This window comes from Anabrus simplex, chromosome 1, assembly GCF_040414725.1.
Source record: "Anabrus simplex isolate iqAnaSimp1 chromosome 1, ASM4041472v1, whole genome shotgun sequence".
NCBI lineage: Eukaryota > Metazoa > Arthropoda > Insecta > Orthoptera > Tettigoniidae > Anabrus > Anabrus simplex.
In genome coordinates, this window is record NC_090265.1 from 1013624260 (window position 1) to 1013650591 (window position 26332).

General features: G+C 39.7%; 1 protein-coding gene across 2 annotated transcripts in view; it reads left to right on the forward strand.

Annotated features, from left to right (window-relative positions):
* LOC136857899 (aminopeptidase A) overlaps window positions 1–26332 on the forward strand; it is a 209103-nt gene that overhangs the window by 93260 nt on the left and 89511 nt on the right. The window contains exons 2-3 of one of the 2 annotated variants that reach the window (XM_067136949.2): window positions 27–510; window positions 14893–15037. In XM_067136949.2, coding sequence (XP_066993050.2) covers window positions 89–510; window positions 14893–15037 — 567 coding nt within the window. In that variant the 5' untranslated portion in view covers window positions 27–88. The remainder of the gene's footprint in view (window positions 1–26; window positions 511–14892; window positions 15038–26332) is intronic. The other variant, XM_067136948.2, reaches the window with a different exon arrangement.

Genomic DNA, 26332 nt, shown 5'->3' on the forward strand with positions numbered 1-26332 from the left:
GACGGTGCTGTGTGTGTGTCTTATAGCGGCCGTAGCTCTCCTGCGCTTCCACTTCGAGGATAACAAGAAAGCTGCTTCTGTTACCGTGATGCCCCCCCAGTCAGAGGCGTCGTTGTCGACAACGGCCGAACCTTGGGCTAGAGGGTACCGCTTATCACCGCACGTCAGACCTCGGCACTACGACCTCACCTTGCAGCCATACCTCAAACAAGGTACCTTCTCGGGCACTGTAGCGATCACTGTGGAGGTAAATGTATCCTGCGAGTTCTTGGCTGTACATGCCAAGCAACTGAACGTGACTGCATCGCGTGTAACGCTTCCCGACGGCGTCACCGTTTTCCCTTTGCAAGAGGACGCCTTCTTGTACCCACCTCATGAGCTCCTTGTCTTGAAAGCTAAATTTCCTGTCGGTCTATACATCCTGCACTTTGAGTTTAATGGACGTCTTACTGACAAGATCGTCGGCTTCTACCGCAGCGAGTACATGGACGCATCTACCCACACCAAGAGGTCAGAATGACAGTAGTTCTACTAGCTATGTAGTTTGATGTAATTGTTTTTTGCGTGTGCAGAGTGTATACCTCTATGTCCCATTTTGATCTATTCTTGTAAAGGACCACAATCTGTAAGAAGAAAAAAAAAAAAAAAAAAAAAAAAAAAAAAAAAAAAAAAAAAAGCCATGTGATGCAATAAGGTGCAGTCCATTACTAACCAGTTTTTCTCAATGGATATTTTATAAGAACAGCTTTTATTGTCAATATAAATTTCACTGTAAGGTCTATGTGTCAATGGACCACGGTATTCAAGTCTTATTCGTGCACGCAGCTGTATAGGATTTCAGAACAAGGAGAGTACAAATCAGGAATCTCTATGCAATCTGTCATCCTGTCCCTACCAAAGCCTACCGAGCTCGATAGCTGCAGTCGCTTAAGTTCGGCCAGTATCCAGTATTCGGGAGATCGTGGGTTCGAGCCCCACTGTCGACAGTCCTGAAGATGGTTTTCCGTGGTTTCCCATTTTCACACCAGGCAAATGCTGGGGCTGTACCTTAATTAAGGCCACGGCGGCTTCTTTCCCAATCCTAGCCCCTTCCTGCCTCATCGTCGCTATAAGACCTATCTGTGTCGGCGCGACATAAAGCAAAATATAACCTACTAAAGCCAAGTAACAAAGTGTAAAAGTTAAGGGTTCAAAACAATTTCCAATTTCTTGTTAAAACTGTGCTCTCTCTCTCACTCTCTGTGTGTCTGTCTGTGCGCATGCAGAGAACTAGTAGACATACTTTTCAGATTTTTTTTTTAAGGTTTACGATTAGAACATTCATCTTGTATACCAGAAAATTACAATGGATTAAGGAATAACCAAGGTATATCTTCTAAGAAACAGAGCCATTCCTTGAAAATTAGCAGAGATAGATTCTCATACTGGTACAGTAGCGGCGCTAAGAAGCTTGAGCTCCCCCCCCCCCCCCAAGCAATAATTGAAAATGGGCCCCTTGTTTCTTGATAAGGAAGGTTACAAGTTTATTTCATAGTACAAGGTTGTATATTATTACTATGAGCAGCAACAATAATTTTTTTTTTTTTGCTAGTTGCTTTACGTCACCGACACAGATAGGTCTTATGGCGACGATGGGACAGGAAAGTGCTAGGAGTGGGAAGGAAGCGGCCGTGGCCTTGATTAAGGTACAGCCCCAGCATTTGCCTGGTGTGAAAATGGGAAACCACGGAAAACCATTTTCAGGGCTGCCGACAGTGGGGTTCGGACCTACTATCTCCCGAATACTGGATACTGGCCGCACTTAAGCGACTGCAGCTATCGAGCTTGGTACACAATAATAATAATAATAATAATAATAATAATAATAATAATAATAATAATAATAATAATAATAATAATAATAATGTTACACAATTTAGTTTTCAAATTCAAAGGAATTAAAGTAATACACCTATATGGTATGAACACACACATGCATGCACACACAAAGAAATGCAACCAAAACACGCTGACCATCACAATATTAACAAATAATCTCGTTCTGAGGACCAAATAATTTACTACTGTTTACAACTCAACCATCCATCGTAGGCCTACTTGGCTACACTGACTGCCGAGAGTTATCAACAGGCTTGAGACTTCAGTATTCAAAGATTAGATAAGGAGGATATCTTTGTTATCGCACCTTCGTTGACTTCTGGGTTCTCAGATCTAGATAATTACTTCAAAAGCCTTGTTTATTGTTGTGAGCGGCAGCAAGGGATGTTTATTACTGGAATAGGTTGGGAAACCCACATTCTTTCAGAAATAATTACCGTACTCCTATTGACGAAAGAAGCTCTGCACTACGACGGCCTAAGTTTGGAATAACCCTCTGTAATACAAATTATACTGTGTTGTGTGCTGTACCTTTATCAATATGTAAAATCAATCTTCAGCTACTGAATTAACAGTCATGGGCCCCTCACAAGCCGTAGGCGCCCCCGCCCTGTGGGGTCTGCGGGGTCCTTGTCGCTGCCACTGTACTGGCGATAATTATTGTTTTAAGAGAAAATACATCGAAATAAATCATGATGATCCTCTTTTAACTCTAATCAGAGGTGAAAGTGGAAGAGGTCTGATTTTGGTAAAAGTAAGTGAAGGGCCATGAAATGCAGGGAAGTGAAAGAAGCACTAGAACTTGCAAATCTAATACTGTTGGAATTAGAGGAGAACAAGTTGAACAAAGATGCCCAACTCCTTGGCTGATTGGTCAGCATTGAGGCCTTCATTTTAGAGGCTCCTGGGTTCGATTCCCGGCCAGGTCGGGGATTTTAGCCACGCAATTAATTGTTCTGGCTCAGGGACTGGTTGTTTGTGTTTGTCTCAACACTCTCCTCTTCATATTCAAACAACACAACACACTACCAACCATCACAGAAACATGAAATTGTGATTACGTCCCTCTACATAGGGTTGGCATCAGGAAACACCCACAAGTGTGGAAGGAGAAGAAGAAGAATAAATAGGAAAGATGAACATGAGGAATCTGAGATAGGTATGTGTGTTGACCTCAGCCCAAAGGTGGTTGGTTCCCCAAAAGATACACCGTCAGCTGTCATAAGTAGCTTAGGCATCACTGAAGAGGCATATTAGGGAAACAAGGAGCGAGGAAGTTTCCCGTTGTTTTCCTTGCTGAGCTAGAAGGTGTTGTTACTATCAGTCTGCCAAGTCTACTGAAATGCGTACACCAACTGACCCTGTGAGCAACGCTTTCACACCATTCATAACAGGAACTGGCTGCATAGGGAATGGTGTTGTTAGTAAAACTCATATCTCAGTCATTTCTTGCTGTCAAAGAGAAACATGAGACAGAGACAGATTAATTAAAGTAACAAACTTGAGCTAGCCCACACCAGAAGATATAGTACACTGTAAACACTGTCTCACCAGAATTGAATCTGGGCAGAACACTCAATAGAAGAGAGAAAATTAAATACTTTCAATAAGACTCAAAATCATTAATTATTATAATAAGTCCAGTGTTTGACAACAGTTATAATGTAGCCTGCTGGCCCTTTAGTCACTTAGGAATTATTATTTGTGGTACCTGTTCTGAAAGATAGTACTTATACTTACAAGATTAATGTTTTAAAACTTCAAAAATATATCTGAAAAATCTTTACTGCAAGTGACAGTACTTACATTTTCAAAATTAATGTTTGTGTCCGGGAGATGGTGGGTTTGAACCCCACTGTCAGCAGTCCTGAAGATCGTTTTCCGTGGTTTCCCATTTTCACACCAGGCAGAATGTTTGGAATGTACCTTAATTAAGGCCACGGCTGCTTCCTTCCCACTCCTAGGCCTTCCCTATCCCATCGTCGCCATAAGACCTACTTGTGTCCATGTAACGTAAAGCAAATAATTGTAAAAATTAAAAATTAAATTCAAAAATCTTCTAAAACTTCAAAAACAGATCTGAATCTTAACTGTAATGGTACTTACATTTACTAGATGGAATGTTCTAAAATTTCAAAAACAGATTTGAAAAGTCTTTATTGTAAGTGATTACATTCCTCCATATAGGGTTGGCGTCAGGGATCTGGCCATAAAATGGCCAATCATTTTAATATTTTTGTTGCATCACTTCACTGGCTGCCCATAAATGGCAACTCTCTTGCTAATGGTGGTAAGGCAAATTACACATTATATTTAATTTATGAATTAATTTGTATTAATTTAGGGTGCAGTATTATCAGTAAGTGGATGCATTGCCTGACTTAGCTGGGGGCCCTGTGGTGGTTGTGATTATTTTAAGAGAAAGTACAACTGGGCAACCATCCTCTCGTCAAAGGGAAAGAGGTTCAACCATTCAAAGAATGAAGGTATTGGCAAAAGTAAGTAAAAGCCTCGAAGGACATGAAAATAAAGGATTCCCTAAGCCTTGCACACCTAATACTGATGAGTTTGGAAGAGAAGAAGAGAAGAAGAGTTGATAAAGTGAGGTCAGATAAGAAAGACCAAATGAGAAACCTGGCATAAGTGGAAGGAATGCCAGGCTCAATTTGGAGGAAGAGGTTAGCATCCATCTGTCCCCTAGCTGGGAGTACCTGGGATTAATCTTCCAGTGTCCGACTCGTTGGCTGAATGGTCAGCATACTGGCCTTCGCTTCAGAGGGTCCCGGGTTCGATTCCCGGCCGGGTCGGGGATTTTAACCTTCATTGGTTAATTCCATTGGTCCGGGGGCTGGGTGTTTGTGCTGTCCCCAACATCCCTGCAACTCACACACCACACATAACACTATCCTCCACCACAATAACACGCAGTTACCTTCACATGGCAGATGCCGCCCACCCTCATCGGAGGGTCTGCCTTACAAGGGCTGCACTCGGCTAGAAATAGCCACACGAAATTATTATATCTTCCAGTTACCTCTTACAACAGGCAGGGGATGCTGTGGACGTATTCTTCCACCCACATCCAAAATGAAAACACTTGGGAGCAGGGTGCGAAATCAGAAAGAAGTGGTGGGAGGGAGAAGGATCATACCGCTTAACTGCTAGTGTTTATTTCAGGCAGTACCCAGCGGGAAAGGGGGTAAGTAATTCCCCTGTAAGTAAATTACCCCCTCCCCAGAAATGTATCGGTTTTTGCACTCCTTAAGTGAATACTGTCCTCTTGGTTACCTATCGGAAACACATCCTCACCTAGAAGTACAGGAGTGGTGTAAGCTGGAGTTACTTAGAACAATGATAAGGGAGGAGGGCTTCAAGTAAGTTATATTTTTGCCCCGGTTTCAGATTGACTTGCTAGAGTGAAACATGAACAATAGGCTGCAGGTGCAGAGTTTCTACTGCTGCATTGCTTTATTGCTGAAGGTTTATTATTTCTGTTATGTGCAGGTTATTGCTGATGTTTTTATGAAAATATCCACAGTAAAAAACATTGATCTCAATAATAGGCCTATATGATCTACATTTTCCTCATTATTTTATAATGAAAGAATCTCCCCTGAGCAATTTTAGTGAGGAGGAACCTTTGATATAAAATCGCCTCAACTATTTTGCACCCTGCTTAGGAGGCTACCTCCTTTTGTTGCCTCTTACAACAGGTGCAGGATATTTTGAATGTATTCCTTTTCCTTGCTCATAAAATTTAAAGACAGACTTTGGTAGCTCCCAAAGAGCTAATTTCTACTTCCCAGCTTCATCAGGAGGGCAGGCTTCAACATAAAAATAATGCATAATTAAATGTATGATATAAAAAGCATTTTAAAAGACTTGACTATGAGAAAGAAACAAATGACAAACAAAGTCTTACACAGAAAGCAAGGAACTTGGATATAAACATATACCATACTAGGATAAACATAATGATAGATCAAATCTACCTAATATGACTTTCTTTCTTTCTTTCTTTCTTTCTTTCTTTCTTTTACTCATATTGACCCGTTGGGCTCCTTTTCCCCCTTGTCTTTGTTCCAAGTTTCTACTCTCTTACCTCCTGCATTTATCTTCTTATCTCCTCCCTTTTCTCATGTTTATCCAACTATCATCTTATTGCTCACCCCACATCAAGACTGAAGATCTGTCAAGATGACCCCTCAACAAGTGTTGAAGAATACATGTTTCATCTTGTATAAGAGACATCTTCAGTTCCTTGAAAAAATTAACCTTAAAATCACAAGGATAACAATCACATTTTCTAACAGAGTCAAAAGTGTATACATGTATTTTCCTCTGTCTACAGTCAGTCTTTCTAATATGAATTCTTGGCATCAATTCCTGATGGATGGAAGTAGTCTGCTGTTTAAAGTATGCTACAAGTTGTACATTTCTATGGGAAAAAAAAAAAAAAAAAAAAAAAAAATCACTGCGCCGTGGTGTTTGCTTGTTTCTTCCATGCAATGCATTTTATTAGATTACTAGTTGATGTACCTGTGCTTCGCTATGGAATTTTACATTGAATATGAAATTTGAATTGTAGTAGTGTACACGTTGTAAGTAAGATTTTATTAAATTACATAGCTCTTAGCGTTACCCCAGAAACATGACAGGGAGGTTGTCAAACATCATTTCTCATGCAAAAATCAGGTTAGGAAATTTTCATTGTAATGGCAGGCCCCCTTGCCTACTGCCAGTCACAGTTGAGTTGGGTAGTTTTCATTATGATGGCACAGCCCTTTGCCTAGTGCCAGTCGTAATCATATTGGGCAGTTTTCATTATTAATGACGCACTCATTCTTCACCTGCCTTTTTTACATCCTAAGATTACGATTGCAAAGGCTCCAAATTTTCTGAAGTCTCTCACCTTATAAAATAGCACATATCTTGTCAAAGTATATTGTACAGAGTTCAAAATGATATGTCACAAGGCCATATGGAAATAATTAAAGTAGGAATAACCAAACAGAGAGAAGATCTGAACAGGCTGAGGCAATGGACTGTGACGACTCAGAATAAAACTCCTGTTCACACATTGATGTGTCTCACAAATGAAAGTTAGTTAAATGAGCAGTATGAAGCTGTGATCGAACACAGAAACACATCTGATCGCATTGCTGTAAACGAGAAATCTGCAAGTAGAAGCATGTCTGATCATATTGCATAAATGAGACAACTGATGGCTTCCTCTATAAACTGCAACAACACACAATAAAGCTCCTATAGCTCATTCCACATTAAGAAAACAGTATTGCTCTTATGGACCTACAAGGAGTGAACACACCCCCTCTGAGACACCCATAATTCCTCATGATTAAGGGATATTATACTGTACTTTGTAATGTATTATGAAAGATAAATAAAAAGGATGAGGCATTTTTGTCTGCGAGCTATTAAAATAACTACATAACATTTTCTTTTTCATAAATACATTTGTAGGGAGGAAGCACAATGGCAGGAACAGACATCGCTTCATTGCCTTCCTTCATTTTCCTTCTGTGTTGCTCTGGTACAAGCCTCGTGTAGTCCCTCATTCTGTGAACCGCCGGCAGCTCACTTCTGTAGTGAAGTCGTCTATAGTATTTATTTGTTGCTTGTGTGTTTTTAGGCTTTAAATCTTGTGTTGAGTGAGAGTTATGCGATAAGCCTATGTGTGTGATTTCTTTCTTTAACGTTAATAATGTGATCTTTTGTAGAGTCATCTACAGTATTTATTTATTGCGTCCGTTTTCTAGCCTTTATTGCCCCGAAAAAAATATTAAATGCAATTAAATGCATCCCTCACATCTGGAGCCCATAAAAAAATATTTTCTCCTCCAATTTTTTTTGCCCTACACTTCAATACTGAAGGTTTTTTATGTGCTGTAGTTTACATCTGATTCCGTACAAACTAAAAATAGTCCCTGTAAACACCCCATCCCCTTTAGTTCACAAAATGAATTTATAGCTTAGTTTCTTCTGCTTTTTGTCTGGAACTTAAGTACTGAATTTCACAAATGTATGTGCTGCCATTTTCCATTGATGGTGTTGAGCAGAGACGTTCGATATGGCAACCCTGTTGTCATAAGAGCAATACTGTTTTCTTAACATGGAACGAGCTATATATATATACTAGCAGGATACCCGTGCTTCGCTACGGTATTATACTGAAATTTAGAACTGAATGCTTATTGTTTTATATATAAGCACCGAAATTCGCCATCTGACTCGTTTTCTGAGAGAATCCGTCAAAATTCGCAATCTGACTCGTTTTCTAATAGATTATGGCAAGTTTCCTCCCATTTTTCAATCTTTCCTTCCAGCAATCGATTTAGTACTTCCCGGGCTAGGTCCAGGTATTCCACCCGGTCAGTTGGGTCCCTAAATCTTTGCCATCTTTTCCTATAAGCATTTTTAATATCGATCAAATCCTTCAGGAGATCCAGCGTGGTGTCGTCTTGGGTGCCTTGGCGATACTGAACCCGCGGCCGGACTGCATTCTTAGTCATTACCCGTCCAGGACCCGTTTCCAGCGCGGTCCGCACATTTGACGACGGTTCAGGACATTATTATTATTATTATTATTATTATTATTATTATTATTATTATTATTATTATTATTATTATTATTATTATTATAGCTGTTCTGGACCCCACAGCAAGATGCAAGAGCGCTACTTGGCTGTAAATTACATCTGCTGCCACTGTCATTGTTGAGAATGTGACCAGCACCATTGTCGCGCGTAGGCAAGTGTGCGGGATTTCTGGCCATACGAATGATATACTTCCGTGCATTATTGAACTTATTATAGAGGTGACAAATTGAACGTTCAATCTCATTCCTGTCGTTTATTTCAAATGCGTTTAAATTGTTATTTATCTGCCAGGGGAATCTACCGTAATCTAAGAACGTTCTCCGAAGGAAAAGATGGCTCTTGAAAACGAATCCACGAAAGATTAAAAATGATCGGTTTATGATCAGAATAAGTAAATCGAAAATCTACAGCCTGTTTCCAGTCATTCGACCGGGTCAGGAATGGAATGAATAAAGCCCCATCTAGCGGCGATAATAGGAATTGTGCCGGCAGCCAAAACCTGTCGCACTCCTCTGTGGCAATGATTAATGAATGACAACTGAAATGAAATTATTTTGGACAGTGTTGCTGGAATGAATGATGACAGGGAAAACCGGAGTATCCGGAGAAATACCTGTCCCGCCTCCGTTTTGTCCAGCACGAATGTCACTTGGAGAGACCGGGATTTGAACCACGGAAGCCAGCTGTGAGGGGCCGGCGCGCTGCCGCGTGATCCTTTATGTTTAAAGGAGATTCTAAACACCGGTGTTCACGTCTATTACCTTAAGTTTTGAGATTAAAATAATTCACTTTCACCCCCCCCCCCCCTAAGTGAATTTTCCGGCAAAAAAATACTTGTTTCTTTAATAGTAAAGGATCTTCTATATACCAATTATCACACTGTAACTTCTTCAGTTTTTGATTTATGTGTCCTCATGAAAGGAATTCAATTCCTTTTCACTCCCGCCCCCCAAGATGATTACCCCCCTCCAAAAAAACGGGCTTTTTGTTTTTAAGGCAGATCCAAATACCAATTTTCACGTCTGTAGGCCCTAACAACTTTAGTTTTTATTAGATATAAGTATTCTCATACAATTAAGTCAATTAATTTTTCAATTCTTTCACCTCCTCCCCCCATTCATTGGATTTTCCGAGAATACCTGTTTCTTTACTTTTAAAGCAGATTCCAAATATCAAATTTCACGTCTGTAACATCTTCATTTTTGAGATAACAGTAGCCTAATTAAAAGAATTCAACACCATTTTCAGTGACTTTTACCCCTCCACCCAATGGTATTTCCGAAAACTAAAATTACACGTTTTAAAAGTACCATTTTTCACTTCTGTAACATGTTAAGTTTTTTGAGATATACTGTAGAAATTCTCATTTTAAAATTTCACCCCCTTTTTTGTTCCCCTTAAGAGGAGTTTCCAAAAACAAATCACCTGTGTTTCTTTACATTTACAGGAGATTCCAAATACCAGTTTTTACGTCTGTAACATTCTACGTTTCTCAGATATTCTGTAGATATAGTCTTTCAAAAAATTCACGCCAATATGTGACTCCTGTTTAACCGCCATTTATTGGATTTTCCAAAAACAAAAAAATACGTGTTTCTTTAATTTTAATGAAGATTCTAAATACCAATTTTTACATCTGTAAACCTTCAAAGTTTTGAGATATAGATACACACATTTTAAAAATTCACCGCCTTTTCACCCTCCCACTAATTGGATTTTCTGAAAACAAAAAAATACGTGTTTCTTTATTCTTAAAATAGATCAAAAGTACCAATTCTCAGGTCTGTAATATCTTCAGTTTCTGAGATATAAGTATCCTCATGAAAGGCATTCAACCCTTTTTCGCCCTTTTTCACCCGTCCTTTTGGGATTTTCTGAAAACAAAAAAATACGTGTTTCCTTATTTTTAAAGGAGATTCTAAATACCAATTTTCACATTTGTAAACTTTTAAAGTTTTGAGATATAGATACATTCATTTTAAAATTTCACCCCCCTTTTCACCCCCTTAGCTACAGAATATCCAAAAATCCTCTCTTAGCGAGCACCTACATCTTAATATGAATGTGTCCCCAAAATTTCATTTCCTTATGTCCAGTAGTTTTGCCTTGGCGATGATGAATCAGTCAGTCAGTCAGTCAGTCAGTCAGTCAGTCAGTCAGTCAGTCAGTCAGTCAGTCAGTCAGTCAGTCAGTCAGTCAGTCAGTCAGTCAGTCAGTCAGTCAGTCAGCCAGGACAAGCTACTTTATATATATAGATAATTTAATTTCGTCTATGGAGGAAATGTATAAATTTGACTGAAGTTTCTTTGACTGTGATATTGTTTGATATAGCATGCTATTTGATATTACATTAAGAGGGCCATGGCCTTGGCTACGACCTGGTTTTGTTGAGGATATTTTTTCTATTTCTCAGCCTTGTAAATAGTGAAAGCAATACTTTGGTGCTATTCACAATCATTATCGTGGTAAGAGTGTAGAAATGTGGATTCAATAACCATAAGACTATCTTGGCAGATTAGCTCTGTCTATGAGTTTTTAAAATATTTAAACAGAATCTCTTGTAAGCGAAACAACACTTTGGTGCTATTCAAAATCATTATACTAATAAGAGTATGGAAATGTGGATTCAGAACAATAAGTACCTTGCTAACACTAGCTATGAGTTTAAAATGTTTAAACAGAATCTCTCTTTGGCATTGCCTACACTCATGCATGTGCCTACTTCGAACACCAGGCCTAGAAACCTGGAACTGATATTACCATAGTTACAGCCGGTCATTTCTTCATCTGATTCCTACAGCTGGGGAATGTGGTGCCAGTATCTCAAATGGTTGGTTTTAGGGCCTTAAAATGTGGCCAGGTTTTGTTCTTTGCATCGCGAGGCTTAAAATGAGCTTTGTCCCTCCTTGTATGACAAATTCGATATTTGCCTGTATTGGCCTATGCTACCATGCCAAAGGACCCAAATCATGGATCTCACAGGAACCCTTAGATATTCGCGGATTATACATAGCCTATGTTACCCAAAATTATATTATCCTTCAATTGGTGAAGGAAATTTCAAAACCGGTCCAGTAGTTTCTGAGATTACCCATTGCATATACACAAACTCATTTCTCTCTTTATATCTTAGTATAGACTAGCTGTAGTACCTATCTTTGGCAGGGCAATCACTTATCATGTGGATGATTACATTTTTGTCTACCTCTCATATTGTTCCCCAGATTCTCAGGCACGTAAGTGGACATGCCTCTCTCTCCCAGTCAGCAGCTTGTCATGACATACTTACTTCCTTGTTCTCTGTGGCCCTTTGCAATTTAAATTTTTTTGTATTATTGCTGATCTTGATTTGATCTCTTCCAACTGGTATAAAAGAAAGCCAGGTATCAGATTAATATAAGAAAATACTGACAGATGTACAAAGCTTTTAAAATGTCAGAATGATCTCCATAGCAACTCTCTTTACAGTCTAGAGTTAGTTACTGGCTCTTGAACTTAACCTTTCAAATGATTGCCACTGATATTTCCCTTATTTTTCACAGTATCAGAAAAAACTATAGAACAAAAATTCTAAATAAATATTGCCATAAGCTATTTCCATGTAAAACCAACCGTAAGAGATATATCAAGTTTTATGCATTAGGCCCCTTCTGAAGCACCCATTCCTGCTGAAAGTTTTTGAACAACTTATAGCTAAGATCTTACCTGACTTTATTCCCATGATGCTGAAACAAATACAGACAAATATTAAAGTGAACTCTACATAGGTCAGTACAATTACATCAGTATTCTCGTCAGAATTCAATATTAATCAAATGGAATGTCATGGTTAAAAGCAGTGCTATCAAATTAAATGTTTGATCAAATGATAAACAGCACAGTTTCTTACTTTTCACAAACAGTACTACGGTGGTGTTCTAACAATGCAAAGTTCCAGAGTTGAAATAATCCAGCTACAGACAGCAGTAAACAATGCTGTGCCATTTTTCATTAAGTGTGCACACTCCCCATTTCTATCAGCGCCTCATAGCAACGATCGAATAGCTAGAATACTATGATGAACCAATGTGTCAGGTACCAGTAGTTATAGAGCATGTATGAACCAGAGGAATGGCATGATTAAAAAAAAAAAAAAAGTTTTCTAACTCCCTAGCTTCTTCTCACCAATATTAAGGCAGGCTATTCTACTCAAATAGCTCACGTGGCACAGAATACTAATGCCATCTATCGGAAATGAGTGACAGTAGATGAGACAAAGCACGTCACAACAAACAATGATCAACGTAATGTTACTGATGGTCAGTTTTATGGGGTTTTGATATTGTAGGCCTTCACATTTAGTTTTCTTCTGACTCTGTGATATTAGGGCATCAAGTCCTCCTTCCTCCTTCCATGTTTCCCTCTTGTCTTATTCTTCAAGCAATGTTCTTCACAATTTTTTCTCATTTTGATAGTTATCTTCACAATTCCTTTGTTGATATGGACTGATGACCACTTGGTTTTTCACAACAAAAACCACCACCATCGCCAGCAAACATGATGACCAATATTTCCAAGTTACCGATGCTTGGCAGTGACATGGACTAAGAACAAAAGTCTAAATTCCTGAATATCTCTGTTATAATGGCCGGTATGGTAAAACTGTATTACCCTTAAATGTTCAGAAATTACATTTTCTATTAACTTTTGTTATGCAGTGTTATTGGTATGGCTACTAATAACATAGATATTACAGAATTAAATGTTAGGCCATCCCCTAAACTGCCATTTCACCCAGCGTAAATAAACTGATTTATAACCTAGGCTGTAGTGCCTTATTCCCCGACTTTACATACCAATTTTTATCAAATTCTGTTCTGCTATTTTCTTGTAGCTTGGCATTGATATGGATTAAGCAACAAAAGTCTAAATTTATGAATATTTCTGTATCATAGCTGGTATGATAAAACTGTATAACACACAAATTATAGATAATTGTAGTTTGTATAACTTTTGTTATGCATGAATGGTATTTATCATTAGGATATCGATGACATAAGTATTTCATCATCATCATCATCATCATCATCATCTGTTTACCCTCCAGGTTCGGTTTTTCCCTCGGACTTAGCGAGGGATCCCACCTCTACCGCCGACATAAGTATTTGAAAATTAAATTTTAGGCCTTACCCAAAACTACCATTTCACCCTGTATAAATAAAATTATGGTATTTATAGCCTCGATTGTGATGCCATATTCCCCAACTTTACATATCAATTTTCATTAAATTCTGTTCAGCTGTTTTCTCGTGATATGCAGACAGACAGACAGACAGACAGACAGACAGACAGACAGACAGACAGACAGACAGACAGACAGACAGACAGACAGACAGACAGACAGACAGACAGACAGACAGACAGACAGACAGACAGACAGACAGACAATTAAAAATTTCATTTCCTTCTTACGATAGACTCAACCGGTACAGACAAACCCCTTATTTATGTATATAGATCGAAGATATATTATGGAAAGTACCAGTGACTTTTTACCATCATCCCATGAAGATGAAGAGGAGTTTCAAATTTTGTAAAAAGAAAAGTGAAAAATTAATTAATTAAATTAATTAATTAATTAATTAATATCTATTTATATATAGTATTTCTCTAATTCCATAGAGAAAGAAGATACTGCTCAGTCCCAATTCATTAATGATACATCTATGTAGAGAAAGAAGGTACTTCTCAGTCCCAGGTAATGATAAAAGAAAACATTCCAACCCAGTCCATGTCTGTATGAATCCCATTAGTGGTACTTAATGCAGCATGGGATAGAGTGATACATGAAAGCGTTGATGTGTGGGCAGTGAACTGCTTGTTGGAAAGAACCTCATGTTGGAGAGTATGGCTAGTTGTAGTTATAGAAACTGTATGCTTCAGCCTAAGGTACACTGAAATGTTTTGAGCAATAATCTTTTGGGAGGTTCTGTTTGTGTCTCCCACACATATAATATTATTATGTGCTGTAATATTTCAGCTCCTTTCATAAGAAAATGATTGTACATTACAATGTTTATTATGACTCATTCTTTTGTATGTCATAAAAAAAGGGAGGTTTGTGGTCATTTTCTGTTTACTACACTGCCTACATACAGTCTGTTGAAGGACAGACTTTGCTATAAGATACTTGGAAAATAAAATGCTCAGGTAAGGAGCTAGCAAGAATTAAATTTATGTGTTGGAAACAGATGGATAACTATGGCTTAACAGGTAAGCATGCATAAATAGAGCATGCATTTAAGAAAATATCACATATGCAAAATTTTTGACTCAAGCCTTCAGCAACAAATAAAGTAAAATGTTATCTTACCCAGAACTTTGTTGATAATGGCAATTTCCTTTTCTATAACAGGTACATTGCAACATCTAAATTCCAGCCCACATATGCTCGCCAGGCTTTCCCCTGTTTCGATGAGCCAGGGTTCAAGTCAAAGTTCACCATACGCCTCGTGCGACCAAGTGATGGCTATAGCGCGCTCTCAAATATGGATGTGGAGGTAAGTATTCATTCTTCACATAATATTAATTCTTTTATTGAACGAGAAGATCAGATAATTTGTGACATAAAAAAACTGTTTACATTTTCATAAATATCATTGAGTGGAGTGGCCGCGCTGAGAAGCCGAGCTCTGCATTCGGGAGATGTGCAAGTTCGAACTCCACTGTCGGCTGTCCTCAAAATGGTTTTCTGTGGTTTCCCATTTTCACTTCCAGGTAAATGCTGGGACAGTTCCCTTTCATAGGCTGCAGCCGATTCCTTCCACCTCCTTATCCAATTTAATTCACCATTATTCATTTCATATTCATTAGCTCCTCTACTGATGTTGGCATTAGGAAGGGCATCTGGCCATAAAACATGCCATATAAATATGCATCTTTCATCTTGCCTCATCCTCTACTCCATACCAAGAAACGGGACTACGAGGTAGACATGCATACATTATTATTATTATTATTATTATTATTATTATTATTATTATTATTATTATTATTATTATTATTATTGTTATTATTATTATTATTATTATTATTATTATTATTATTATTATTATTATTATTATTATTATTATTATTATTATTATCATCATCATCAGTAGAAAAATTATGGAAGAGTAAGAATAATATTAGATGGATCACAGAACTTAAAGAAGACATGAGAGAGTTGCATATTACAATATTTAAAATACAAAAAAAAAAAAAAAATACACTCATCATATTGAAAGATAAACACACTAGACTACAGGCAAAAATCAACAAGTAGAGAATAGGAAGAGTGATTCCAGAAGCAGAAAAAAAAAAATTACGTTCAGAAAGGATGAAACAGTGTTGGGCTGACAAAAAGAAGAAAAATCTCCATAAACCTGACTAAGTAGTCCTAGGTTGGCTAAAAATTTAAAATACATATTTATTATTTTAAAATTGATATGCCCTACTTAGGGTCTCGATTGAACCAGCTTAGCTGATGTGTTGTCCTCCTTCTCCTCCCAAAATCTCTTCATCCTCTCGCTGAGCCTCTTCCTTCGTTCTTCTGTCCATATTACGTGGGTTTGTCTTCAAACTGGTGATTATCGATTTTGGTTCTGAATTTACATCTGTTCTGTATAATGTCTTCCGAGATGTTGATTTCCTGGAGATCTGTTTCAGTTTCACGAAGCCACCTGTTCTTCATTTTAGATGAAATGGCCAGGTTGAGAATTCTTTTAGTTAGTCTGTTACTGCTCAATTTGATAATGTGTCCATAAAATTTCAGTCTCTTTTCTGAAAAGTGTGAGATATTTTTTCAGAATGACAATATATTTCCTGGGATGATTTTTTCCTTCATATTCCCTCTATACAATCTGGGCCAAAAATGTTTCTTAAAATTTTCCTTTCCTGTTTCTCTATGTCTTAGGTTCGAGACCCACCACCAGTGATTAAGGTTTCTGAAGCATATAGCGCTTCAGGTTTGATTGCTGTATTATAGTGTCTAAGTTTTGCTTTCCGACATATTGATTTTTTGTTGTACCTGTTCCAAGTGATCTTGTAAGCTTTCTGTAACTTGGAAATTCTTTCTTTATTTGCTTTGCGGTTTAAACCGGAAGGCTGAATAATTTCATCTAAATATCTGAATTGATTCACCTGAAAGATTTTGCCGAATTTAGTTATCATAGGTTGTCCATCTAAATATCGTGAAGCTCCTTCCATGTATCGAGTTTTCTCATACAAGATTTGAAGTTCCCATTTTGATGACAATTTCATGTCATTTTTCAATGGAATATATTGCTTCTTGCCTGTTATTGGAAAGGATTGCTATGTCATCCGCGAAGGCCAGACAGTGCAAGTGAATACTATTTTTAAGTAGTCTGCCGAGGGTTATTCCTTTAATTTCCTTTTCCCAGGTCCTGATTACTTTCTCAAGTATGAGACTGAACAGTAACGGAGATAATCCGTCTCCCTGACGGACCCCGGTGTTAATAGTAAAAGGCTCAGATATTTCGCCTGGGAATTTAACTTTTGAAGTAGTGCCAGTTAATGTTTGCCTGATTAATGCCCTTGTTTTTATCCACTTGAAGTTCTTCTGGAGTATTGAAAAGTGTTTGACGGTCATATGCTTTTTTGAAATCTACATAAGTAATGACAGTTTGTCTGGTTTTGCATATTTGTAGGATAGTTTTAAGATTAAGGATTTGTTCTGTACAAGATCTTCCTTTTCAGAAACCTGCCTCGTATTCACCAGTTAGATGGTCTGTTTGTTTCTCAAGTCTAGTGAGTAGGACTTTGAAAAAAGTTTTGTAAGCAACTGGTATCAAGCTAATTCCTCTATAATTATTGATGTTGGTTTTATCCCCTTTCTTGTGTAGTGGATGGATTAGTGCACATTTTGAGTCTTCAAGGATTTCTTCAGTGATCCAGATGTTTTCAAGAATAAAAAATGGATTTTCTGGGCTATGCTCTCACCTCCTATCTTCAGCATTTCAGCAATTATGCCATCTTCCCCTGGGGCTTTGCTATTTTTGAGACCATGGATTATTTCTTTGACTTCTTCCAATGTTGGGGGTTCTGAATCTTGATTAGATGAAGGTGTTTCAAAGGCGAGTTGTTCTTTAGGGGAATCACAGTTTAAAAGATCATTGAAATACACTGCTAGAAGGTTGCAATTTTCTTGATTATTAGTTTCTAATGTTCCATCCGGGCGTTTGAAGCAAAGACCAGGTCCCTGATAATTTGATAATTCTTTTGGAAAGTTTTGTAGAAGTTACGTATATTGTTTTTTGTAAAATCTTGTTCAATTTCTGCCAGTCTGTAGTGATCATATCTGCGTTTCTCAGACCTGATGATTTTTGATCTTTGTTTCTGTATTTTGGTGAATTCCTGCCAGGTTAGTTCAGTTTTATGAGAATTCCATTTCTGCCAGGCTTTAATTCTATAGTTTATGGCCTTGTCGCAGGTTTCATTCCATCACCTATATTTGCGTTTCCTGGGTGGTGTACCAACATTTTGAGAAGCCTTAGGTACCTAGGTGTTAATATAAGGAAAGATCTTCATTGGGGTAATCACATAAATGGGATTGTAAATGTTGTTCTTGTTTAAGTCATCAGTCAATAGACTGGTTTGATGAAGCTCTCCATGCCACCCTATCCTGTGCTAACTGTTGTAACCAAGGTTGAAGTTTACAGAACACAACTTTTATTTGCTTCACTTTATGATATTTACACAAATAACTGAAATTTATTTTGAAGCAAAAAGGAATCTTGAATCTTGCGAAAAGTCTGTCTTTATACAATATGTACAGGTTTGCAGTCTTTATATACACTTCTATCTTGAAAAGATAGTCTTTGTGAATTGACACTTTGATAGTCGAGAACTATCTGGCACACTAACATAAATGTTTATGAGAGTCCTTGTTTGTTGAAGTGCCTGAATTCCTAAAAAGCAAGTTCAATTGATTGAAGAAATTCCACCTAGCGAAACTAAGGGAGCTTGCATAACTTAGGGAATGAAAATGGCTTGTAAAAGAATTACGGAACATAGGCAACGGAAAACAGGTAAGGGAGCGGTGACCAGAGGTGAGACCTCGTACTGCCAGAAATTCAGTCCACCTGGTCGAAGCACATTTTCAAGAGGAGTAGCCTCCGTGCTCGACGTAGGGTGTATTCTGGAGCTGGACACCGGGGCAAGTGGGCAGACAGGGAGCGCCTATTTATAGTACACACGATGGTCAGGCACGCGCACTGAGGGCTGCGCGTCGAAGCTAGCAGAATGATACACAGGCGCGCGTGCAGCTGGCTGGCGGAGCGAGAAGGGAGCGCCGGACATACAACACCCTCCCCTCCTAAATGCGCCGGTACGGCGTGAAACGGCGGCGGCGCTGGCGGCGACTGCGATGCTGGGGCGGAGCTGTTGATATCTCTGTTGTATTGTCCGGAGCTGGAACTGGGCGGAGTGGCGCTGTCTCGTCCTGAAAGGAACCCATTGTTATTAAATGATCTAAAGCTCGTTCTGCAATAGATTTATCAGGTTTAGCAATAGCATCAATAGCTGGACAGGGGCGGTAGCGCAGACGTATCTGATCTTGATGGCGGCAGATACGTTTCTCCGTAGTCTGTATCTCGTAGAGACGATGACCCAAAGATCTGCAGATGACTCCAGGTATCCAGAGTGGGTTGGATTTGAATGTCCTGGTGTAGACCTTGTCGTTGAGGGAGAACTTCGTTGGTGAGGTCTTATGCTGGGCCGGAAGAGGCTGTAACAGAGAAAGTAAAGTTCTGTGAGGTCGTCCATGGAGCTTCTGTGCAAGAGTGATATTATCAGCGCCGGGTAGAGTTCTGTAGTTGTTTAAGAGTTGGAGCAAGGCTTGGTCTTTAGTTAAGCCTGAAGAGACAGCTTTCTTCATACCTCTTTTAAATGTTTGTACGAAGCGTTCAGCTTCACCATTAGATTGAGGGTGAAAAGGTGGTGCTAGGATATGACGAATGCCATTATGTGTACAAAAGTTCTGAAAAGCAGTAGCTGTAAATTGAGGTCCGTTGTCCGAAATGAGTACTTGCGGTAAACCTTCTGTAGTAAAGATTTTCTGGAGAGCACGAATGGTAGCTTCGGTTGTAGTAGTCGAATGCATATCCACTACATATGGAAAGTTTGACAGTGAATCGATGACTATCAACCACATGGAATTGAGGAAAGGACCTGCGAAATCGATGTGAACTCGTTCCCATGGAGTAGTAGCAGGAGGCCATGAAGCAAGATCAGAAGACGGGGCGTTCTGATTCGTTTGACATTGCTCACAATGACGTATTAGCTTTTCGATGGCGGCATCAATACCGGGCCAGTAGCAGTGTTGACGAGCGAGTTGCTTTGTTCTGGAGATACCCCAATGGCTTTGGTGTAATAATTCGAGAACTTTTTCCTGTAGGCTAAGTGGGATAACCACTCGGAAGATGGTGCCTGCTTCTAGTAGTACAACTCCGGCACGAGTCGTGAGACGATGCTGCATACGATGATAAGGTGCCAGGTGGGCAGGAAGTGTGCTCTGAAGAGGCCAACCGTTGCGGATGTAAGTACGTACAGTAGCAAGTGTACTGTCCTTATCCGTAGCTTTAGCTATGCAGGTAGCATCAATAGGAAAACTGGATACAGTATCTTCAAGTTCTATGTCCAACTGAAGACATTCAGATTCTTGAGAATCGAAGGCAGTATCAGGACCAACGGGTAAGCGGGAGAGGGCATCAGCATTACAATGCTGGGATGTGGCTCGATATACAATCTGATAGGAATAATCAGAAAGGAACATGGACCATCTTTGAAGCTTTCTGAGGGAATTCTCTGGAATCTTATTACCAGGATGGAATAAGTGTACGAGAGGCTTATGATCGGTAATGATCAGGAAATGGTTGCCATAAAGATATTCATTGAAACGGCGAATACCAAAGATGATGGCTAAAGCTTCTTTCTCTATCTGTGAGTATCGACGTTGATGGTCATTAAGTGTTTTCGAAGCGAAGGCGATGGGGCGTTCTTGTCCATGACGATCCTTCTGGGAGAGAACGGCACCGACACCATAGTCTGAAGCGTCAGTAGCTAGCGTGATGATCTTGTCAGGCTGAAAATGAGTGAGTTGTATAGCTTGAATTAAGGCGTTGTTGATTGTTTTCCAGGCCTGTTGGCATTGCGGAGTCCACTGAAACTTAACACCTTTTTTACGTAGAGCGTTTAATGGAGCTGCTACTGTAGCGAAGTGTGGAATGAACTTATTATAATAGTTCGCTTTGCCTATGAAGGACTGAAGCTGCTTGAGGTTCTGAGGTGCTGGCATGTTTACTGTCGCGGAGACATTCTGTATACTAGGACGAATTCCATTCTTATCAAGTATATGTCCGAGGTAGTGAACTTGAGGCTGAAAGAAGGTACATTTAGCGAGATTCGCTCGTAGGCCATTGTCTTTCAATTTCTGGAGAAGAAGGCGGAGATTGGCTAGATGTTCCTGATGATCTTTTCCAGTAACAATAATATCATCCAGGTAGTTAGCACAACCGGGAATGGAGGCGGTGAGTTGAGCCAAATAGCGCTGAAAAATAGCCGCTGAGGATGAAACACCGAATGGGAGCCGCTGGAGCTGGAGCAGTCCGAGAGGAGTGTTGAGTGTGAGAAATTTCTTAGATTCTTCGTCTAAAAGTAGCTGGAGATATGCTTCTTTAAGATCAACTCGAGAGAAGAATTGTCCACCAGAGAGACGACGGAATAAGTCTTCTGGACGTGGAATAGGAAAGATATCGGTTTCGAGTTGTGCGTTGACTGTAGATCGAAAATCGCCACAAAGTCGAACATTACCATCAGGTTTCTTGATTACCACGAGTGGAGTAGCCCATTGACTAGAAGTAACTGGTACGACAATTCCAGTTTGTATCCATCGTTCTAATTCTTTCGTGACCTGGTCTTGAAGTGCTAGGGGTACTGGACGTGCTTTGAGGAAGCGAGGCTTAGCTCCGGATTTCAGCTGTATGTGAGCTGTATAGTCTTTTGCTGTTCCGAGCTGCGAGTCGAAGACTTCAGGAAACTGCGCTAGGAGAGCGGTAACATCAGAAGTAGGATGCAATGTAGATACGACGTTAATGTTGTCATGTATCTGGAAACCAAATAAGTTGAATAGATCCATGCCCATAATGTTTGATGCAGTGTAGTTGTTAACTACGAGAAGAGGAATGGCCTTCTGAATTCCTTTATAACTAGCCTGAAGCTTAATTTGACCTTTGATGTCAATTTTCTTCTTGTTAAATGTCACGAGCTGGATGTCAGCTGGAGAGCATGAAGGTGAACCTAATTCGTGGTAGGTAGTCAGGTTAATAATAGAGACAGGTGATCCAGTGTCTAATTGAAAATCGACAGATCGATCAGAGAATGAGAGAGGAATGATGATTTTGTGAGAATCCTTTGTGGGAAGAATAAGATTGATCTGATCAACTTCCATGTCTTGGCGGGGCGGTATATGTTTCCGGCGCGCTGCAGTAGTCTTAGCAGGGCGGAGCGAACTTTGACAGACAGTCTGAATGTGTCCAAGTTTATTACATCGTTGACAAGTAGCTTTGAAAAAACGACAGTCACGACGTTCATGATGCTTGAAACAACCTCGGCAGGAAGGCAGGATTTTCGAGGTGCTTTTAGAATTGGGCTTCCGTGTAGCATTACGAGAGGGAACCTGGCGAGAATGCTTGGTGGAGAGCGCCTTATTCGTACGGTTCACTGTAGCAGAGGACTTGCGGGCCTGAGGCGAGACTTGTGCAACTTCGTGTGGAGAAGCTATGGCTGCGGCAGTCTTGGTAGTAAGCTCATAAACCGTAGCAATACGCTGGACGTCTTCTAAAGAAGGGTTACTCTGCTTGACAGCGTCAAAACGTATTTTGTCTTCAGGAGTATGTAAAATTATCATGTCCCGAATGAGAGAATCAGTGTAGGATGAACCACAACCGTCCTTGGAGCAGATGAACTGGCAGGGTTTAGCTAGACCACGCAATTCAGTTATCCATTCAGTATGTGTCTGATGGGGTTGCTTTCTGCTCTGAAAAAATTTATAGCGAGCAGCCACTATGTGAGGAGCTTTGGCATAGTGTTCCGTGAGACGGGCTAAGAGCTGCGTGAAGGGTACCTCAGATAAGTGTTCTTCTGGACTTAATTTACGTAGTAATTCACACGTAGCATTGCCAACCGAACTAAGAAATAGTGCGCGGCGGCGTTGATCATCTGTGATAGAATGGCAGATGAAATGCTGTTGCAAGCGGGCGAAATAAACTGACCATTCTTCCTTAGCCGGATCAAAAGCAGAGAACGGAGGAATAGCTGATGGCTGTGTAGAGACAGAAATAGCTTGAATAGCCTGAAGTAATGCTGCCTGTTGTTGTTGCATAAACTGTTGTTGTTGCTGCTGTAAGGCTTGGAAGACCGTAGCGAGTTGTTCCGCAGTAGCCATTGCGAGATGCGTGCAAGAAAGAGTAAGGTAAGCTGTGTGTCAGAACTGATTGGAGTGTCGTTGTTGTTTAGCACGTCGCCGTAGAGTTGACAACTGGGCCCGTTGAATTGTAGTGTTGGTTTCGTGTGTACCTCGTCGCTATAGAGTTGGCAACTGGGACCGAAGAATTGTAGTTTGTAGCTTTTTACCTCGTCGCCATAGAGTTGGCGACTGGGGCCGATGAATTGTAGTGTCGCGTTTTTACCTCGTCGCCATAGAGTTGGCGACTGGGGCCGATGAATTGGAGTGTCACTTTTTTACCTCGTCGCCATAGAGTTGTGTTGTAACCAAGGTTGAAGTTTACAGAACACAACTTTTATTTGCTTCACTTTATGATATTTACACAAATAACTGAAATTTATTTTGAAGCAAAAAGGAATCTTGAATCTTGCGAAAAGTCTGTCTTTATACAATATGTACAGGTTTGCAGTCTTTATATACACTTCTATCTTGAAAAGATAGTCTTTGTGAATTGACACTTTGATAGTCGAGAACTATCTGGCACACTAACATAAATGTTTATGAGAGTCCTTGTTTGTTGAAGTGCCTGAATTCCTAAAAAGCAAGTTCAATTGATTGAAGAAATTCCACCTAGCGAAACTAAGGGAGCTTGCATAACTTAGGGAATGAAAATGGCTTGTAAAAGAATTACGGAACATAGGCAACGGAAAACAGGTAAGGGAGCGGTGACCAGAGGTGAGACCTCGTACTGCCAGAAATTCAGTCCACCTGGTCGAAGCACATTTTCAAGAGGAGTAGCCTCCGTGCTCGACGTAGGGTGTATTCTGGAGCTGGACACCGGGGCAAGTGGGCAGACAGGGAGCGCCTATTTATAGTACACACGATGGTCAGGCACGCGCACTGAGGGCTGCGCGTCGAAGCTAGCAGAATGATACACAGGCGCGCGTGCAGCTGGCTGGCGGAGCGAGAAGGGAGCGCCGGACATACAACACTAACCTTTTCATTTCTACGTAACTATTGCATCCTACATCTGCTCTAATCTGCTTGTCATATTCATACCTTGGTCTACCCCTACCGTTCTTACCACCTACACTTCCTTCAAAAACCAACTGAACAAGTCCTGGGTGTCTTAAGATGTGTCCTATCATTCTATCCCTTCTTCTCGACAAATTTAGCCAAATTGATCTCCTCTCACCAATTTGATTCAGTATCTCTTCATTCGTAATTCGATCTATCCATCTCACCTACAGCATTCTTCTGTAACACCACATTTCAAAAGCTTCTATTCTCTTTCTTTCTGAGCTAGTTATCGTCCATGTTTCATTTCCATACAATGCCACGTTCCACACGAAAGTCTTCAAAAACATCTTTCTAATTCCGATATCAATGTTTGAAGTGAGCAAATTTCTTTTCTTAAGAAAGCTCTTCCTTGCTTATGCTAGTCTGCATTTTATGTCATCCTTACTTCTGCCATCATTAGTTATTTTACTACCCAAGTAACAATATTCATCTACTTCCTTTAAAACTTCGTTTCCTAATCTAATATTTCCTACATCACCTGCCTCCGATCTACTGCACTTCATTACTTTCGTTTTGGACTTATTTATTTTCATCTTGTACTCCTTACCCAAGACTTCATCCATACCATTCAGCAACTTCTCGAGATCTTCTGCAGTCTCAGATAAAATAACAATATCATCGGCAAATCTCAAGGTTTTGATTTCCTCTCCTTGGACTGTGATTCCCTTTCCAAATTTCTCTTTGATTTCCTTTACTGCCTGTTCTGTGTAAACATTGAAAAGGAGAGGGGACAAACTGCAGCCTTGCCTCACTCCTTTCTGGATTGCTGCTTCTTTTTCAAAGCCCTCGATTCTTATCACTGCAGACTGATTTTTATACAGATTGTAGATAATTCTTCGTTCTCGGTATCATCTTCAGAATCATAAATAGCTTGGTACAATCAACATTATCGAATGCCTTTTCTAGATCTACGAATGCCATGTACGTGGGTTTGTCCTTCTTGATTCGATCCTCTAAGATCAGACGTAAAGTTAGGATTGCTTCACGTGTTCCTACATTTCTTCTGAAGCCAAATTGATCTTCTCCCAACTCAGCTTCAACTTGTTTTTCCATTCTTCTGTAAATAATACGTGTTAAAATTTTGCAGGCATGAGATACTAAACTAATGGTGCGGTAGTTTTCACACCTGTCAGCACTGGCTTTCTTGGGAATAGGTATAACAACATTCTGCCGAAAATCGGATGGGACTTCTCCTGTCTCATACATCTTGCACACTAAATGGAATAACCTTGCCATGCTGGTTTCTCCTAAGGCAGTCAGTAATTCAGAGGGAATGTCATCAATTCCAGGTGCCTTGTTCTTATTTAGGTCTTTCACAGCTCTGTCAAACTCTGACCTCAAAATTGGGTCTCCCATTTCATCAGCATCAACAGCCTCTTCTTGTTCCAGAACCAAATTATCTACATCTTTACCTTGATACAACTGTTGGATATGCTCCTGCCATCTTTCTGCTTTGTCTTATTTCCCTAGAAGTGGCTTTCCATCTGAGCTCTTAATATTCATACACCTAGATTTCCTTTCTCTAAAGGTTTCCTTGATTTTCCTGTATGCAGCATCTACCTTTCCCAGGACCATACAGCCTTCGACATCCTTGCACTTCTCCTTCAGCCATTATTCCTTAGCTATCTTGCACTTTCTATCCACTTGATTCTTTAATCGCCTGTATTCTTTTCTGCCCTCTTCATTTCTAGCATTCTTGTATTTTCGTTGTTCATCAATCAGGTCTAGTATCTCCTGAGTTATCCACTGATTCTTAGTTGATCTTTTCTTCCTTCTTAACATTTCTTCAGCAGCCCTACTGCATTTTTCATGACTCTCCACTCTTCCTCTATAGTGTTTCCTTCAGCCTTTTCATTTAGTCCTTGTGCAACATGTTCCTTGAAACAATCCCTCATACTCTTTTCTTTCAACTTGTCTAGATCCCATCTTTTTGCATTCTTTCCTTTCTTCAATTTCTTGAACTTCAGATGGCATTTCATGACCAACAAGTTGTGGTCAGAGTCCACGTCTGCTCCTGGGAAAGTTTTGCAATCCAACACCTGGTTTCTGAACCTCTGCCTAATCATAATGAAGTCTATTTGATACCTTCCTGTGTCTCCAGGTCTCGTCCACGTATACAGCCGTCGTTTGTGGTGTTTGAACCAAGTATTGGCAAGGACTAAATTATGATCCGTGCAGAATTCAAACAGCCGACTTCCTCTTTTGTTCCTTTGTCCCAATCCAAATTCTCCTACTGTACTACCTTCTCTTCCTTGGCCTACCATTGCATTCC